The following is a 19274-nucleotide window of genomic DNA, read 5'->3' on the forward strand; positions in this document are numbered from 1 at the left end:
TATTACATCTTTGTGTCCAGTTCAAGCAGAAAACTTTGGTGAAATTTCCTCTATAATAACAACAAGAAACTCCATTATAAATTCTAAGTTTTATCTTTAAAAAAATAGCATTTACTTTCTTGTGATGAAGTATTCATCTATATTACAAAAAATATATGTAAAGGTAAAAGTGTTGTTTCATGTCAAGCACCTTTAGTTTCTTGAGTTTTCTAAATAGGTAAAGGTGGTAAAGGTAAATACATCTAATCACTGAATATAAGGCTACAGAGAAGTTCAGCACAAATTCCTCAAAATATTCTAGCTCTGATTTCTCCCAGAATGTCTTCCTGCCTGCTAAGAAATTAAGATATCCCTGTATAATATTGCCTTCTCACGCAGAGTTTAAGTAAAGTAACAATCACTCATTTTGGCTGTATTTGCTTAAGGCGCAAGAAACACATTAGTACAAATGGCACTGACTTCCCTATCCTATAATGCCGATAGCATATTATTGTACACTAAATGTAAATAATGTAAATGTTCCCATCCGATACATTTGTGGAGAATTTCAAAAGTTCAATGTCCTTAATGAAACCGGTAACCACAGTTCTTGGACACTAATTAAAACCAGACTGCAAAATACATGAATCCAACAGCACTTCTATGATCTTGGTCTGCTTACACTGCAACGCAGACATCTGCGTGGAGAATGTGTATGATTGCTGTTAATAAAAACAGCCAGATGTGGATCAGCACCAGACAGAACATCCTACAACTAGTAAGTTACCATCAAAGCCAATGGCATAATCTCCAGTAATCTCCAGTAATGCAAAGCAGCAGGTACACATCTACAAGAATTAACTGTGTTTTACCATACACTATTTAACCTTTACCATTCTTACACTCAGTTAACAAGAAATCATCTGAGGATCATAAATTAAAATATATATGTATAATAAAAACATTGCATGCGCTGGGGGGTGATTCATAAGTCTGCAGTCACACGATTGACTGCAGACTTATCGATTTGGACCGGACAACCCCTTTAACCCTACATCTGCAGGTACATAGCATTTTCCAAGGTGACAGGTACTCTTTAAATCAGAGATTGATATATAGCTATGTGGAATAAAGCAGTACAATTTGAAACTTATTGATTAGCATCTCTGTTCTAGGAGACCAGTGGGTGGTGTGATTTCATGACTGACAGCCTTCCTTGCTTGAGTGTGCATGTCGACATAGCTGTCAATTACTAAGTAAGACCACCCACTGGACTTCTGACCCCAGAATAAGCAGAGATTTAGGATGAATCAAAAGTTATACAGAATAACCTTTTATTGAATCTTATATTGTTTTAAGTGACATAGAAACCCACAGCTACATATAGAATTTATGGTTTGCAGCTTAAAATCTATTAACACTAGTAGTTACAGCTTGGCTTAGATAAGAGAACGTAGAATTCTACCTTTTACAAATCTAGCTAGTAGATTATATAGACATTGGACCACCATCTGGCTTCAGGGGGATGTCAAGTCATAGCATCAAAAAAAACTAGCAGAATTGTGAATACAGCTCTAGATCTAGAAGAAATATTACACTTTTAATGCAGACATAAGCTATAAAAACGATACTCTATCCATTAATTAGACCTAATATTTTTTATTTCCCATCTTTTCTCCTTTACAACAGGCATATTGCATGATGTTGACCTCGTACTGTATGTTTTATTGATGTATGTATATGTTCATAATGTATATTATCCCATTAAAGCAGTCATATAAATGTGATGGTAATTTTAGGAGCAATGCTATACTATTATATATATAATTCTATACATTGTAACGTGAAAGAATGATAAGTTTGATTAAAAACACAATTGGGATCATTGGAAACTTCCTAATCATGTCTCATACTGATATACATCGGTAGTTTATCTTATTGTATATATGTTCGTTTATTTAGGTATAGGGCAGTAGCATCCTGGAGCCGGGTTCAAGGAAATGGAATCCCTCTTATCACAGCGATTGAAATTGTCTCCATCTGGGTTCTCTCGTTTGTCCTCGCAATCCCTGAGGCTATTGGATTTGTCATGATACAGTTTGACTACAGAGGAGAACAGATTCATACTTGCATGTTCCATGCTACATCCCCATTTATGGAGGTATGTGTGTATACTATATATGATGTTCTTGTTTACCTGTGTTCATATTGATCTTCTTTGAGGGCAATGCCAAGAGCACAGACCCTGTATGGTGGCCCAAGAAATGGATATGGGTCTGTATTACATATGTCACTGGTGTTTCCATGAGGAACCATATTCTTCCTTAGGAGCAATGGACACCTTCATAATATGACATGTAATACTGGATGCTACATTTTTTCTCACTTATTTGCATGGAGTTCTTGAGAAAAAAACTCCATGTGCCACTATATAAAATCAGAGACACATTGAGGTAAGGTATGAACTAAAATATTTCATCAAAAGAACAATATTTTCCATTAATTTGGTCTTGGGGTAATGTGTAATATGTGACATTTGTTATTACACTTTGGACTTAAAAGCAGACAGCAGGTTTAATATATCACCAATCCTGAACTGCAATACAGGTTATTGGTCTGTACGATTTATTGAATGGTGATTTTATATATTTAATTGATTTGATCCCTGGATATCAGAGATGTCGTTCTCCAGAGATCCTGTAAAAACTAAATGAGCATACACATGTAGTATGGTCCAAATATCTCAGGATCAGTTTTCTATTGTGGATCTGTAACATATGGATTGAGATAAAAAAGATAAAATGTATGTTAGATGGTTGTTATGTATTATGCACCTGTTATGGCCATTGGAATAGGGCATGTGCACAATATCCTCTGGCTCTGCAGGAACCCTTGCAGGCACCAGTTTTGGAATGTCATCAGTGCTGAGTAGCATCTAAGCAACCCTTTAAGGAAATTCACAATGTTCAAACATTCATTGTTAGAGTTGATGTACATATTCAGCGGTCATCATACTCCAGACACTATGTTATGTCAATGTAAGAAATTAAGATGGTGTGATCTGGGGGTTTGGTGTAGGAACATGGAACAAGAGAGATTCCCCCAGAAATGATTTGATAACTAGAACTAGGCCCGGAGCTATTGCATCGGGAGTGTGGTTGAACTCAAATCCTGTGCAGGACGGCTCATTGGCTCAGAGCGCGGGGAGGGGGATTTGAATCCCGTGCTGCTCATTGGCTGAGCCACCCGCCGGCTGAGCCAATGAGCGGCGTGGGATTCAAATCCCCCGCCCCACCAGCTGAGCCAATGAGTGGTGCCGCACGGGATTTGAATCCCTGCCAAAGCCGTGTGGCAGCGCTCATTGGCTGAACTGCCTGCCGGCTGAGCCATTGAGTGGCACAGGATTCAAATCCCCCGCCCCGCCGGCTGAGCCAATGAGCGGTGCCACACAGGACTTGAATCCCCCACCAAAGCCGTGTGGCACTGCTCATTGGCTGAGCCGCCCACCGGCTGAGCCAATGAGCGGTACGGGATTCAAATCCCCGCCCCACCGGCTAAGCTAATGAGCGGCGCCGCACGGGATTTGAATCCCCCGCCAAAGCCGGGGGACTTATATTCCCGACGGAATAGCGGTGCCGTTTTTATCACTTGCTTTCGGCCGCGGTGGATTTTGGGATAGCGATACAATCGCCGGAAGCTGTGACAGAGCCGATTGGCAATTATATATTAGATATTGCATACTAACAATACAAACATACTAATGACATGTCAATACAGTATGGAATCATGTTCTGTATACTGTAAGGCTGCGTTCACACGTAGCGTTTTTTTGCGTTTTCGCAGAGTTTTTTAACACGCGAAAACGCAAAAAAAAAGCATCCTATGCAATCCTGTGGGATTCCGCAATGTTGTGCTAATGCTGCGGATTTTTCCATGGCGGAATCGCATCGCGGAAAAATATGCAGCATGCTCATTATTTATGCAGAATCGTGAGAATTTCGCACCCATAGGATTGCATTGTTCCGCTTACTTTCCGCATGTGGCTATGCCCACCATGTGCAAAGTAAGCGGAAAATTTGCGGATGGTACTATCGGTCTGGAGGAGAGGAGATTCTCCTCCAGGCTCTGGGTACCATATCCCTGTGTAAAAAAAAAGAATTAAAATAAAAAATCATGATATTCTCACCTTTCGGCGCCCCTCACAGCGTCTCCAGGCTTCAGCGATGCTCCCGGCATCTTCCGGTCCCAACGATGCCTTGCGACAATGACCTTTGATGACGTATGGTCTCGCGAGACCGCTACGTCAGCAAAGGTCATTGACGCAAGGCATCCCTGGGAACGGGACTTGCCGGGAGCATCGCGAGATTCGGGAACGCTGTGTGGGACGCCAGAAGGAGAAAAACACGATTTTTTATTTTTTTAATTATTTTTCACATTAGATCTTTTTACTACTAATGCTGAATAGGCAGCCTCATTAGTAAATAGTTGGTCACACTCGTCAAACAGTATGTTACAGATCGCTTGGAAAACGATAGTATTCTGCAAGCTCATTATGCTTGCAAAACGCAATTTTTTTGCCGGAAATACGCGGGAATTAAAAATGTGGATTTCTTGCGTATTTACCGTGGCATGGAATTCTGGAATTCCCACGGAAATTTCCGCGGAAATTCCGAACGTGTGCACATAGCCTAAATGTGAGGCACGTCCTTGAACATATCCTGCGATGTCCCACTGCCTACATTAATGTAGCTAACAATATCACAGAATGGTATTTTCAGTTCCGCATTTAAAAAGATGTACAGGCTTAGGGAGCGAAACTAGGAAAGCGCACTTCACACATTGCGGATGGCAATATGACTAATTTGTAATGATTTATTAGGAACATGAAAGGCAGATAATACTCTATTGTAAAGATGAATGACAGGGGAAGAACAAAGAGGTAACTCATCAAAGTTTACTTTGAAATTAAATAATAGATCTCCTAGTTTACCGCATTGCAACACCCATTGTAAAATATGAGTAATATTTCATTAGATCTTGTATTGTGTACAGTATATAGTTATCAGGGAATATATCACATTGCGATTAAAGGTGTATAACTTGCAGTGAAATAAGATGTAGTAGTTAATATATAGTCTTTAATCCATATATTAAATGAAATCACTGTATTCATGAGTCAGAATTTACTTCAACTGTGATCAGTCTGAGTATCTAGCCAGTATATTAATTTATACAAAGAGCTATGAAAGAGAATTCTTCAGTTTATAATATAGTGCTTCTTCAGCAAAAGCATGTGGATGTGAGGTCTTCACCACCAGTGGTCGAGGTCTTTGATAAACCTAAAAATATTGTTCAGTTTATCCTCCATTGACTCCTGAACCCAATATTTTGATATTGTAGCCACTGAAGGAATTTTATGGTGACTTCTGAAAAAACCACCTCTCAACTTAGCGCTTTGATGGCACTTTATCAACAACTGTATAGTACTTCCTTGGTGAGCCCCTCCTCACAGCACGAGACTGTGTAGCAGGTTGTGGATGCTTTATGGAGCTGAAATGAATGTTAATCAATTGACGAAGTGTATAAGTCTCCAGTAAGTCAAGGTTTATAGACTCTACTGAAATGAAGGTATCCAGCCATTTGGATATAAAATTAAACCAATTTATTAGTACATTGGTGAAGTTCCAGGTATTTTAACAATATGGCACCAATGCAAAAAACAACATGTTTTGGACATAAAACAGTCTTTTAGTCAAGGTCAGTTCTATGTCCGAAAAATGTTTATGCTTTGATGCAATATTTTTAATGCACCTGGAATCTTTTAAGGCAGTACTAATAAATTGGTGAAGTTTTATATCCAGATGGCTGGATACATTAGATTGCTTTGTCTGCATCTCAAGCCGTCTCAAGCTTTTACTTTCCAGTCTGAGGATCTAGAGAGCCAATCTGATGAACCTTGTACTTTGTACAGAACCTTATATGTGCATCTGGTGTTGATACCCTGCTTTACATACACCTTCAGCAATGTACTTCAACTGTCACTAACTAATTCACACCCTAAGGCTTTGTCCAGATGTACTAGTTTCACTCACCTATTCTGTCCATGTTTTTTTTTTTCATGGCTAGAACAAGTATCCATTATAATAAATGAAGCTGTTCATATGTCCATGTTTTAGGGTGGATCGTTTGCAATAAAATAATGGAGACATGTCCGTTTTTAATTCGCGTTATGGATCAAAATTACAAACGATCAGTCCATGAAAAATCACTGACAGAACACATTGTAATCTCTGTGCAATCGTCGTGATGTCTGTGATTATCATTTCAATGGGTAGGAGAAGCTTTGTACTGAATTTATTTTTTTCATTTAAGTAAACTGACAACCTGACCAAAACCTTATAAAACTCTGATCTAAAGCACTGAAGAAAAGCAAACCATTTTTTGCAAAAATTAATAATGATAATAATAATTTACAGAAAAATTACAGAAAAGCAGAAAAATCACTGACATCTGAATGAGACCTAATAATAATGAGGTGACTCTACTGATTCTGTCCAAGACTGCACTGCAAAGTAGATAAGAGAGCTGTAAAAATTGGAAAGTATAAGACTGTGGTGCCTGCGCTAAGTTACAGCTAGAATATTTCAAGATTTTTTTATGTGCAGTGTCACATAAAAATGTAGAAATTAATTAGATAGTACAAATATTACCTTCATTTTTAATGCATACATATAAAGTAATGTAAAAGACAGATACAGTGATCAATGAGCTATGTTAGGAAAGAACATTAGAGTAAAAGAAACACAACACATATATCGGTATCATTTATGGTCAAGCATTTCACTAGTTTTGCCTCGGATGCCTGAAGGGTCATATTGTTAGTCGGTCATGTTCATTGGAATACTACTTTAACAAGAACTGTTGTTAAGCTGATCACTGCTTATCTCTCTTGGAAATCAAAATGCTAGGCCTTCAGAAGTATCGTGGTGCACAAGGAAGCCTGCTTTAAATGCACTCTTCCTGTTGAAAATTGTTAACATCTGGACCTGCAGGGAAAACAAAGGCACTTTTATTCTTTTCAGTCGGGCCCTGATGTAAGAAGAGAGGGACGCCCTGTTCAGTACCCATATTTAATCAGTCACAGGTCCTCCACAGAAATATATTATTTCACATATGAGAGCAGGAAAATAAAAAACATTACCTTTCTACAGATTAACATAGACTTCTTTTCACTTTTTATTTTTCTTCACTGCCTCGAATTTGTATGTATGTATAACTAAGAATGTTTGTTAAGTGAGTAGTCATGTTGACAAAGATTGACAATCTTCTAGAAATCACCTGTCACTTTCCTGTAGTTTTCACCCAAAGTTTTCTGCCACTGGGATCATTCTTATTATATCTATAATATAATGATTCTGTTATCAGACCTATGATTTCTAAATAGCTTATACTGTCAGGTGTGAGATAAAACACTAGAAGCTGCAGCAACTCTGTGTCTCCCTCTACCAGTTCTCTCACATTGCTCCTCCCTACACCACTCCCCTCTAAATAAACTTAAAGGGAACCTAGAAAAATGCTATTAACCCGCAGATATGGGATTAATCTGCAGGTTAATAGAGCAATTATCCTGCCCGGCACCCGCACTTAGTCAAACACTCTAAGGAAAAAATGGTAGGATTCCGGTTTCAGTCACAGGGGAGGTGCCAGTACCTCCCGCCCTGATTAACACTGGCTCTGCATTGCGGCTGGCTGTCAGTCAGGGCCAGGGACAAGGTTACAGGTACCACTCTGTATACTCAGAGCACTGACTGAACCCACAATGACACTGCCCAATGACTGAAACTGGAACGTTGCCAGGGGGAAAAATAAAGTTCATTTTCTACTTAAATGACATTAACCTGTAGATTAACCCTACATCTACTGGTTAATAGCATTTCTTCTGGTGACAGGTTCCCTTTAAGCGGTTGTATTCTGATACTTCAAAGAATGACTCATACCTGGAGAAAGAAGCATATTTCTTTCAAAACATATGTTACAAAGTTTCTTCTGTAGCATTGATTGAGGTTGTTGAAAGGTCAGTGACCATTTAAGCATTAATTGATTTTTAACTTTCGGCCCTTGAATTGGCAACTGATTTATGAAACTCATGAGTTTTTTCACTCATGCCTCTATTCCTAGCCCTATTGTAGTATTTAACTACATAAAATCAAGCTAGGTACAATCAACTTTAGAGAGGTATGCCAATATCAGCACACAAGGAATTAAATTTCTTAATTTGTGAGATATAATCACAGCTTTTTGCTAGGGTGTATGTTCACTGTACACATCAGGAGCATTTCTTTTAATCCATGGCCTAAATGGTGATTATAGCATAGATTGTAATTGTCCATCTTTACAATAAAAAGGTTTATTCGGTACCCATCTGCCTAACTTTTATTCACTATTGACAAGCCAGAATGCCATAAAATATGAAAATTAGCAAGAAAAGTACTAAACCATGGTCACATTGCTTGGTAGCTATATACAGTTAGGTCCAGAAATATTTCGACAGTGATCGAATCTTCGTGATTTGGGCTCTGTATGCCACCATTTTGGATTTCAAATGAATCATCTGAGATGCAATTGATGTGTAGACTATCAGGTGTAATTAAAAGGATTTAACAAAACCATCCTTTTGGAAACTTTTAGGAATTGTAACCATTTTTTCGACAAAGCCTCCTCATTTCAGGGACTCAAACGAAATTGGACAAATTAACTTTACCATAAATAAAATATTCATTGTTAATACTTTGTAGAGAATCCTTTGCAGGCAATGACTGCCTGAAGTCTGGAACTCATGGTCATCACCAAACGCTGGGTTTCCTCCTTTCTGATGCTTTACCAGGCCTTTAATGCAGCTGACTTTAGCTGTTGCTTGTTTGTGGGTCTTTCTGCCTTAAGATTTTCTCAGGCATGTCAAATGCTGCTTGATGAGGTTGAGAGCTGGTGATTGACTCAATTGCAGAATATTCCACTTCTTTGCTTTAAAAACTCCTGTTTTGCTTTCACAGTATGTTTTGGGACATTATCCATCTATACTATGAAGCGCCGTCCAATCAACCTTCCTACATTTGGTTAAATTGGAGTCGAAAGTATAACCCTGTACAGTTCAGAATTCAGCCGGCTGCTTCTGTCTTCAGTCACATCATCAATAAAAACTAGTGACGTGGCGCTATTGGAAGCCATGTGTGCCCATGTCATCACATTGCCTACATCATGTTTTACAGAGGATGTAGTGTGCTTTGGATCATGAGTCATTCCATGCCTTGTCCATACTTTCTTCTCCCCTCCATTCTGGTACAGGTTGATCTTAGTTTCAACTGTCCAAAGAATGCTTTACCAGAATTAGGCTGGCTTCTTTAGATGGTGTTTGGCAAAAGCTAATCTGGCCTCCCTATTTTTTAAGGCTGATTAATTATTTGAACCTTGTGGTGAACTCTCTGTATTTACTCTTATGAAGTCTCTTTATGGTAGACTTACTGTAGATACTGAAACACTTACTTCCTGGAGAGTGTTCTTTACTTGGGTGGATGTTGTGAAGGGGTTTTCTTCACCATGGAAAGGATTTGCAGAATATACAAAACTGTTGATTTGACCACTCAATTTCTGCTATATCTCTGATGGATTTCTTCTTTTTTTCAGTCTAATGATGGTGTTTCAATGCCATTGAAAACTCCTTTGACCGCATGTTATGGGTTCACAGCAAGTTTCTAAATGCAAATGCTACACTTGGAATTAGCACCAAACCCTTTACCTGCTTAAGTGATGATGGATTCAGAAGGGAAAAATGCATTTAGCCCATTTAAGTGTTTTTGAGATAAATGTCCAATTACTTTGAGTCCCTTTGAAAAGAGGCAGCTACATATTAAAGAGCTGTAATTCCTAAACCCTTACCACAATTAGGATTTGAATACCCTCAAATTAAAGCTGAGAGTCTGCACTTTATGCCCATATTGGTTATATAATTATAACTTCAATATGTTTGGGTAAACAGCTAACATGCCAAAACTTGCATCACTGTCCAAATATTTCTGGACCTAACTGTATATCTAGGAAATAAATAGTTTGCTTGTTAAAGAGGATATCCGGGACTTTAGAAAAAGTACCTAAGCACTAACAGGCAGGTAATTGCAACTTACCTGCCTGTTGTGCAAGGGACTGTTCTTCCCCATCACAGACCACTCCTGCCAAGGCTTCTTTTCCACTCTGCTCTATCGACAGGGTAGGATTTCTGATGTCATTCTGATTGACAGCCGGATCCTCGCTGCCTAATTGGAGGTGCCAGCTGTCAATCAGAATGACGTTGGAAGTCATGCCCCATCGCGTCAGCAGAGACAGCTGAATTCCAGGCAGGATTGGTCTGTGACCACTCTGTGATGGGGAAGAATGGTGCCATGCACAACAGGCAGGCAAGTTGCAATTACCTGCCTGTTAGTGCTTAGGAATATTTTTTGTTTTTCCATGAAGTCCCAGATATACCCTTTAAGGCCGCCGTACACATTAGGATCAAAATTTGCCAAATCTTGAGTTTTTAGTGGGGCCAGCTACTGTGCATGATGGCCTCACAAATGTTTAACGGTAGATGATGGTTTGGGAGGAAAAGAGTCAGGAAGTTTGAATTTATACCCTCAGTACTTTTCCCCAATGAAAAACGATGAATGCTTGTCCGAGCCAAAAAATTATGTGTATCAGGAAGCTGAGAAAAGTGAGTGTGGGAAAAATATACACGGACACCTTTAAGGAAGCATATGTAGTTGGTTACCACTAGCTGGTACAGTAAATGAGTAGGAACATGTGTGCTCTGCTTGAGTTGGTAATGTAAAACAATGCAAATTAATATTTTTTTATTTTTCCTTATAGTTTTACCAGCATGCAAAGGATTGGTGGCTGTTTGGCTTCTACTTCTGTGTTCCGCTGGCATGTACTGCAATATTTTATACATTAATGACATGTGAAATGCTGCACCAAAGGAAAGGAAGTTTGAGGATAGCCCTGAGCGAGCATCTTAAGCAGGTAAATTGACATGACAGTATTCATATTCTATCTGAATATTTGGGAAGCTGATTTTGTGTATGTAGATGGTATACAGATCAGCATGATCCTACCGAGGTACCTCTCAGCAAAGTTCTCAACATTTCTGGGGACTTAAATCGAGCCCCTCCTCAGGGATGTCCAAATCCCTCCAGCCCATCCCAGGAATGCCCTCTTTTGGTGAGGTTTTCACAAACTTTGTCACCTTTTGCCTCAAGAGCCTCAGGAAGTACCTGGACAGTTGGCAACTATGCCTCACTAACCTACAGATAATAGAAAAAAGAAGGTAAATAATGTAGATACATCTAATAGTGTCACTGCTGCACTGATATAATACATAGCACGTAAGAACATTTTATTGTAAAATACTGTATATAGAATCAGTACAACTGGGCCAGTACTAAAGCGACATAAATACTGCAATACAAATGTTAGTCTGTATATAGCACATATAGATTAGTGCATAAATATTCATTACTCTATACAGATAGCTATTATAGCAAGGTACATATATATTGTACTCCCTGTGTATATTATTAAAATATAAAGTTAAAAAAGAAAATGATATATAGCAAAACTCCATCTAGTGTACATGTAACAGACTTTCTCAATGTTTTTTTTTACTGTGGCCTGAAAAGCACTGCCATAGAGTGTACTCATCGTTATTTTTTTCTGTATGTTAATCTTGAAATAGGGTTAAATGTACTACATATAAATACATGTGTACTATATATATACAGTTGTGGCCAAAAGAATTGACACCCCTGCAATTCTGTCAGATAATACTCAGTTTCTTCCTGAAAATGATTGCAAACACAAATTCTTTGGTATTATTATCTTCATTTAATTTGTCTTAAATGAAAAAACACAAAAGAGAATGAAGCAAAAAGCAAAACATTGATCATTTCACACAAAACTCCAAAAATGGGCCAGACAAAAATATTGGCACCCTCAGCCTAATACTTGGTTGCACAACCTTTAGCCAAAATAACTGAGACCAACCGCTTCCGGTAACCATCAATGAGTGTCTTACAATGCTCTGCTGGAATTTTAGACCATTCTTCTTTGGCAAACTGCTCCTGGTCCCTGATATTTGAAGGGTGCCTTCTCCAAACTGCCATTTTTAGATCTCTCCACAGGTGTTCTATGGGATTCAGGTCTGGACTAATTTCTGGCCTCCTTAGAAGTCTCCAGTGCTTTCTCTCAAACCATTTTCTAGTGCTTTTAGAAGTGTGTTTTGGGTCATTGTCCTGCTGGAAGACCCATGACCTCTGAGGAAACCCAGCTTTCTCACATTGGGCCCTACATTATGCTGTAAAATTTGTTGGTAGTCTTCTGACTTCATAATGCCATGCACACGGTCAAGCAGTCCAGTGCCAGAGGCAGCAAAGCAACCCCAAAACATCAGGGACCCTCCGCCATGTTTGACTGTAGGGACCGTGTTTTTTTCTTTGAATGCCTCTTTTTTTCTCCTGTAAACTCTATGTTGATGCCTTTGCCCAAAAAGCTCTACTTTTGTCTCATCTGACCAGAGAACATTCTTCCAAAACGTTTTAGGCTTTTTCAGGTAAATTTTGGCAAACTCCAGCCTGGCATTTTTACGTCTCGGGGTAAGAAGTGGGGTCTTCCTGGGTCTCCTACTATACAGTCCCTTTTCATTCAGACGCCGACGGATAGTACGGGTTGACACTGTTGTACCCTCGGACTGCAGGGCAGCTTGAACTTGTTTGGATGTTAGTCGAGGTTCTTTATCCAACATCCGAACAATCTTGCATTGAAATCTCTTGTCAATTTTTATTTTCCGTCCACATCTAGGGAGGTTAGCCACAGTGCCATTGGCTTTAAACTTCTTGATGACACTGCGCACGGTAGACACAGGAACATTCAGGTCTTTGGAGATGGACTTGTAGCCTTGAGATTGCTCATGCTTCCTCACAATTTGGTTTCTCAAGTCCTCAGACAGTTCTTTGGTCTTCTTTCTTTTCTCCATGCTCACTGTGGCACACATAAGGACACAGGACAGAGGTTGAGTCAACTTTAATCCATGTCAACTGGCTGCAAGTGTGATTTAGTTATTGCCAACACCTGTTAGGTGCCACAGGTAAGTTACAGGTGCTGTTAATTACACAAATTAGAGAAGCATCACATGATTTTTCGAACAGTGCTAATACTTTTGTCCACCCTCTTTTTTATGTTTGGTGTGGAATTATATCCAATTTGGCTTTAGGACAATTCTTTTTGTGTTTTTTCATTTAATACAAATTAAATGAAGATAATAATACCAAAGAATTTCTGCTTGCAATCATTTTCAGGAAGAAACTGAGTATTATCTGACAGAATATACTTTTGGCCACAACTGTACAGTGTATATATATATATAGTAGGTTTTTCAGCTGACTGGTACCCACATGGATATGCACAGGCATAGGGTTTTTATATCAAAATAGAATAAAGTTTATTGTCCTTCATAAACTTACAGCTTTAAAATGAAAACAGCGTTTCTTCAGCACAAATGAAAAACCACACAGTCCTTTCTTCAGCATCAATAAATAACAAAACAGTCCTCTTTCATGCTGCATCCACAGGTCATGTATATTTTTCTCTATAAGTTTCCATCCTTATCGGCACTATTTGCTTATTTGCACACTGCATTATTACTTGCTCCCTAGCTATGGTATTGAACCCATATTGAGCACTTGGCACTTTTATCATGTTTGGGACAACAATAAGTTAATAAAGCAGTTCAGAGCTATCATGAGAACATCATTATCTTAAAGGAAGGAAAACTGTTATGTCCAGGGCCCTCTAAGGTATTGACTCTAATTATTAATATTTGATAACTTGGTTTTATGAGTCAGTCTATATTTCCCTTAGAACACACTGTTCATCTATCATTTTCATGTGACCCACAAACTACCATCTTACCATCCACTATATGTGAAATTATGGGTCAGTATTTTCCAAAAAGAGTATAAATATTATACAGTACTTATTTGGTGAGATAATATAATGTCCTGTGCAAGTAGTTGTTTTTTGTATCTGTATCCCCTATCTTTTAAAATGTATTGTACCGTATATGTTCAATAAAGGATGTAAAGTTTTTTTTCAAAATATTTGGTCTCTGCTTCCGCTTCTTTGTAGGATTGTTTATGATATTGGAAGTACTATTAATCTAGGCCTAGTTATTATCTTGAATGTATATATATATATCAGATAGGGCCAAAACTCCAGGTAAATAAGGTGTAAACATTCTTGACGTTTATTAGCCCATGTGGCAACGTTTTGGTTTTGTCATGACTCTGGACAGGATGGTTCCGCCACAATCCTGGTCAGGTCAGGGTTAATTTTAGTCCACCTCTCTTTGGTTCTGGGGTGGCAATTTAATGTTGTCAGTTCCTGGATTTGGTGTCGGTGATACTTCCATATACTCGTTTTGTGGTTGCTGAGCCAGGTTACTCGTCCGTAAACATTGTGCCTCTGTGCTTGTTTGCTTTGCTGTGTATGACCCGGTTTGTCCCTTGACTTTTGCCTCTGCATTCTGCTTTGTACTGCCCTGGCCCTCCTGGTTATTTGACCCTTTGGCTTGTCTCCGTTTACTCTTTGTCTTATCCCTAGGTACTACGCTCTCGTCTGGCTTTTGATCCTCTGCTCTCCTTGACCACGTTTACTGTCTGTGCCCTGCACTCTGCACGCTCAGTTTCCTTCCCTGTACTCACGTGCGGTGGCTCCGCCCCCTGGTCATGTGACTGCTTGGTGCCAGGTCCTGTGTGCAATGCATTAGTCTCAGGTCCTTGCGCACTGCGTGCCTTGTTGCTGGACTCCCTGCGCTCATTCACGTGCCCCCCGATAGCACCCCATAGGCAGCGCCATTGACACCTTAGGTGTCATCACAGGTTTGAATAATTAGGCAGGCTTGGCAGCTAGATATTGCTTGTAGATAGTTCTTGGCCCTGTTCTTTAGATAGACGCATGTCCAATTGAAGGGATCCACATTTACAGTGGGTACGGAAAGTATTCAGACCCCTTTAAATTTTTCACTCTTTGTTTCTTTGCAGCCATTTGGTAAATTATTATTATTATTTATTATAGCTCCATTTATTCCATAAAGTTCATTTTTTCCTCAATAATGTACACTCTGCACCCCATCTTGACTGAAAATAAAAACAGAAATGTAGAAATTTTTGCAAATTTATTAAAAAATAACAACTGAAATATCACATTGTCATAAGTATTCAGTCCCTTAGCTCAGTATTGAGTAGAAGAACCCTTTTGAGCTAGTACAGCCATGAGTCTTCTTGGGAGTGATGCAACAAGTTTTTCACACCTGGATTTGGGGATCCTCGGACATTCTTCCTTGTAGCTCCTCTTCAGTTCCATCAGGTTAATGTTGAATGTTGGTGGAAAGCCATTTTCAGGTCTCTCCAGAGATGCTCAATTGAGTTTAGGTCAGGGTTCTGGCTGGACCAGTCAAGAATGGTCACAGAGTTGTTCTGAAGCCATTGAAGTTGTTAATTTAGCTGTGTGCTTAGGGTCATTGTCTTGTTGGAAGGTGAACTTTTGGCCAAGTGTGAGGTCCAGAGCACTCTGGAAGAGGTTTTCATCCAGGATATCTCTGTACTTGGCTGCATTCATGTTTCCTTCAATTGCAAACATTCGTCCTGTCCCTTAAGCTGAAAAACACCCCCAAAGCATGATGCTGCCACCACCATGTTTCATTGTTGGGATTGTATTGGGCAGGTGATGAGCAGTGCCTGGTTTTCTCCACATATACCGCTTAGAATTATCACCAAAAAGGTCTATCTTCATCTCATCAGACCAGAGAATATTATTTCTCATAGTATGGGAGTTCTTCATGTGTTTTGTTAGCAAACTCTATGTGGGCATTCATATGTCTGGCACTGAGGAGAGGCTATCATCAGACCACTCTGCCATGAAGGCCTGACTGGTAGAGGGCTGCAGAGATAGTTGACTTTGTGGAACTTTCTCCCATCTCCCCACTGCATCTGTGGAGCTCAGCCACAGTGATCTTGGGGTTCTTCTTTACCTCTCTCACCAAGGCTCTTCTCCCATGATTGCTCAGTTTGGCTGGATGGCCAGGTCTAGGAAGACTGTGAGTACTGCAGAAATTCTTTTGGGAACCTTGGCCAGATCTGTGCCTTGCCACAATTTTGTTTCCAAGCTCCTCGGTCAGTTCCTTTGACCTCATGATTCTCATTTGGTCTGACATGCACTGTGACATGTGAGGTCTTATATAGACAGGCATGTGCCTTTACAAATCAAGTCCTATCAGTTTAACTAAACACAGCTGGACTCCAATGAAGGAGCAGAACCATCTCAAGGAGGATCACAAGGAAATGGACAGCATATGACTTAAATATGAGTGTCTGAGCAAACGGTCTGAATACTTACGACCATGTGATATTTCAGTTTTTCTTTTTCAATAAATTTGCAAAAATTTCTATATTTCTATTTTTTTCAGTCACATTAGTCAGAAAAAAAATGAACTTTTTTGAATTTACCAAATGGCTGCAATGACACAGAGTGTAAAATTTAAAGGGGTCTGCATACTTTCCTTAACTACTGTACTATGCATACCATATTTTTCAGATTATAAGATGCACTTTTTCCCCCAAATTGGGGGGGGAATGGGGGTGCGTCTTATAAAGCGGATATACCTTAACGGCCGCGGTGGAGCAGGGTCCCAGGATGCTGTTGAGGAGGCACAAGTGGAGCATTGCTGCAGGCTGCAGCCTGTGATGAGGGGTGTTCCGATGTGCGCCGCTGCAGGTGTTCGGCGGTGTGGGGGCTCTACCAACATTTTGTGAAAGCCCAGAGCCCCCACACTTACATGGTTTACTGTGCGCTGGGCTCATTGCTAAGATCTCATCTCCCGAGATCTCGGTGCCGAGATCTCCATCTGTGCATGCGCTGCCCCCAGTCAGCCATTTTCCCGGAGTCCACCACACAGTAAACATTGTAAGTGCGTGGGCTCTGGGCCTTCACAAAATGTCGGCAGAGCCTCTGCACCACCGAACACCCTCTGTGGCACACATCAGAACACTCCCTCATCCCAGCCTGCAGCAATGCTCCACTCTTGCCTCCTCCAGCAGCAACACTGGGACCCCGCTTCACCGCAGCCACCACCTCCGGTAAGCAATAAAACGTATGGATTATAAGGAGCATCACCATTTTATGAAAAAAAGGTTTTTTTTCCTATTTTTCTCCTCAAAATTTGGGGTGCCTCTTATAATACGGTCCATCTTATAATCCACAAAATACGGTATATGCTATGATTGAATGAGATGAGAATAACAGTTGCTCTCTGCATATTTTTTTAAACTCTTCATATGGTAGCGGAAAAAGGAAAATCCAGCTTCAGAAAAACGATGTATAGGAAAGTATCAAATTTATTATGCAAATAAAAAATAAGATAATAGCATGGTAGTCACAGTCCCTTCTTGGGGAGATGATTGGCAGACGCCTTTCAGACCCTCAGGTCTTTAATCATTGCTCAATGATAAAAGACCTGAGGGTCTGAAACGCATCTGCCTATAATCTCCCCAAGTCGGGGCTGTGACTACCATGCCGTTGTCTTATTTTTAATTTACCTAACAAATTTGATACTTTTATATACACCGGATTTCTGAAGGCGGATTTACCTTTTTCGGCTATCAATTGATCTTTCTGCTGCACAGCTGGATTTTCCTTGCTTCAGACTCCACTATGGGTGAGCTTACATAATCCCCTTTCTTATGTTTATTCCATATGGTAGGGTGACTTATAACGAACGAAATCAACTACTGTATATTTACAATTAGGCAGCACTGGAGCGAGAGGGGTGGATGGATTCTGATGGCAGATATGACTTGTTTCTTTGCTTATAAGCCAACCTATCCTCTCTAAAAACTTTAAAAACAAGTTGAAAAAACTGACAGAATGTCAGTAACTAATCTGTATAAATCTACATAATTATTTGTAATAATAAAATGTAATCTCTTCTTCACAGCGGCGTGAGGTTGCAAAGACTGTGTTCTGCTTAGTTGTGATATTTGCTCTGTGCTGGTTCCCCATGCATCTGAGTAGAATAATTAAGAAAACTTTATACAATGAATATGACACTGGACGATGTGAGCTTCTCAGGTAATAAACACACAATTAATTTCTGCTTTTAGTAATAATAGACATATAGCTGAACTATGAAAGCATTTTGCATTATGTAATTCATTATGTATTTCATTTCAGTTTAATTAAAGTATTTAGAAATAACTGACCAAAGAATGAATATGTTTATACGTTATTTACATGTAGCTGTTTTTTCTTCAGAACTACTCTGGGGATAGCCATATACAATGTATAGTGTTAATATCCTGCCTGATCTATGCCTCCAGCAGTAAAAAGGCTATTACGTATCATTCAATTCTAAAGAAAATTGGTAGACTCTGCTGATTCTTCCCCAATCTACACAGCAAATCTGAAAGACATCTTTCTGTCACTTTCTGGTGCAACATTCCCTTCTTTCATTGAAACTTTGACAAAGTGAATGGTAACCATTCCTACTTTTTTTTTAAAACAATCTATACTTTTTAGAACAAAATGTCAGACTGACCGAGGACAACAAAAACAAAAAGTGCACCAAATGTACAAGAACCTGAAGCCTAAATTCAAAATAATTTTGGGTATAATATAATCAGTACATCATCTCCAAACCAAGTGTAATAAAGACTTGATTTTGCTCAAAATATTCTAAAGAAAAAGAATGCAGTATCAAAAAATTATTATTTTGAGTAGGCATAAAGTTCAGCTTCAAAATGTAATGTGCATAATCATAACAAATAGAAGGTTCATTCCTTAGAACCCAAAGTAGTGGGAGGAAAACACAGCGCTTAAATCAAATTTATGTAGAAATATGTGCTCCTTAAATAATCATGATAGACTACATGCAAAACGTGAAATCCAATGGATACATCATTGTTTGCTCCAGTCCCATATTGAAAGCACGTATGATACAGCGTCCTGGCCTCAAACCAGTGACCATTTTATCATTAATGTGTGTCCTGGTATATGAACTGTGGTATAACAACGCTGCACATTCTTGAAGGTTGCCAACGTTTATAAAAGTCACTTGAGTCCAGTAACATAGCAGGCGACCATTACATTCATATACTGTCCATTCCTAGTTAAAAGCCACAGCATGCACTTATGACCCACATGCAAGTATTGTGCGT

The 19274-nt window shown here is 39.3% G+C and overlaps 1 protein-coding gene across 2 annotated transcripts in view; it reads left to right on the top strand.

Annotated features, from left to right (window-relative positions):
* EDNRA (endothelin receptor type A) overlaps nt 1-19274 on the top strand; it is a 114268-nt gene that overhangs the window by 57831 nt on the left and 37163 nt on the right. For both annotated transcript variants that reach the window (XM_073576239.1, XM_073576238.1), the window contains exons 4-6: nt 1942-2140; nt 10879-11031; nt 18056-18189. In XM_073576239.1, coding sequence (XP_073432340.1) covers nt 1942-2140; nt 10879-11031; nt 18056-18189 — 486 coding nt within the window. The remainder of the gene's footprint in view (nt 1-1941; nt 2141-10878; nt 11032-18055; nt 18190-19274) is intronic.

The sequence above is a fragment of the Dendrobates tinctorius genome, unplaced genomic scaffold, assembly GCF_039654945.1.
Source record: "Dendrobates tinctorius isolate UK_male_01 unplaced genomic scaffold, ASM3965494v1 ptg000008l, whole genome shotgun sequence".
NCBI lineage: Eukaryota > Metazoa > Chordata > Amphibia > Anura > Dendrobatidae > Dendrobates > Dendrobates tinctorius.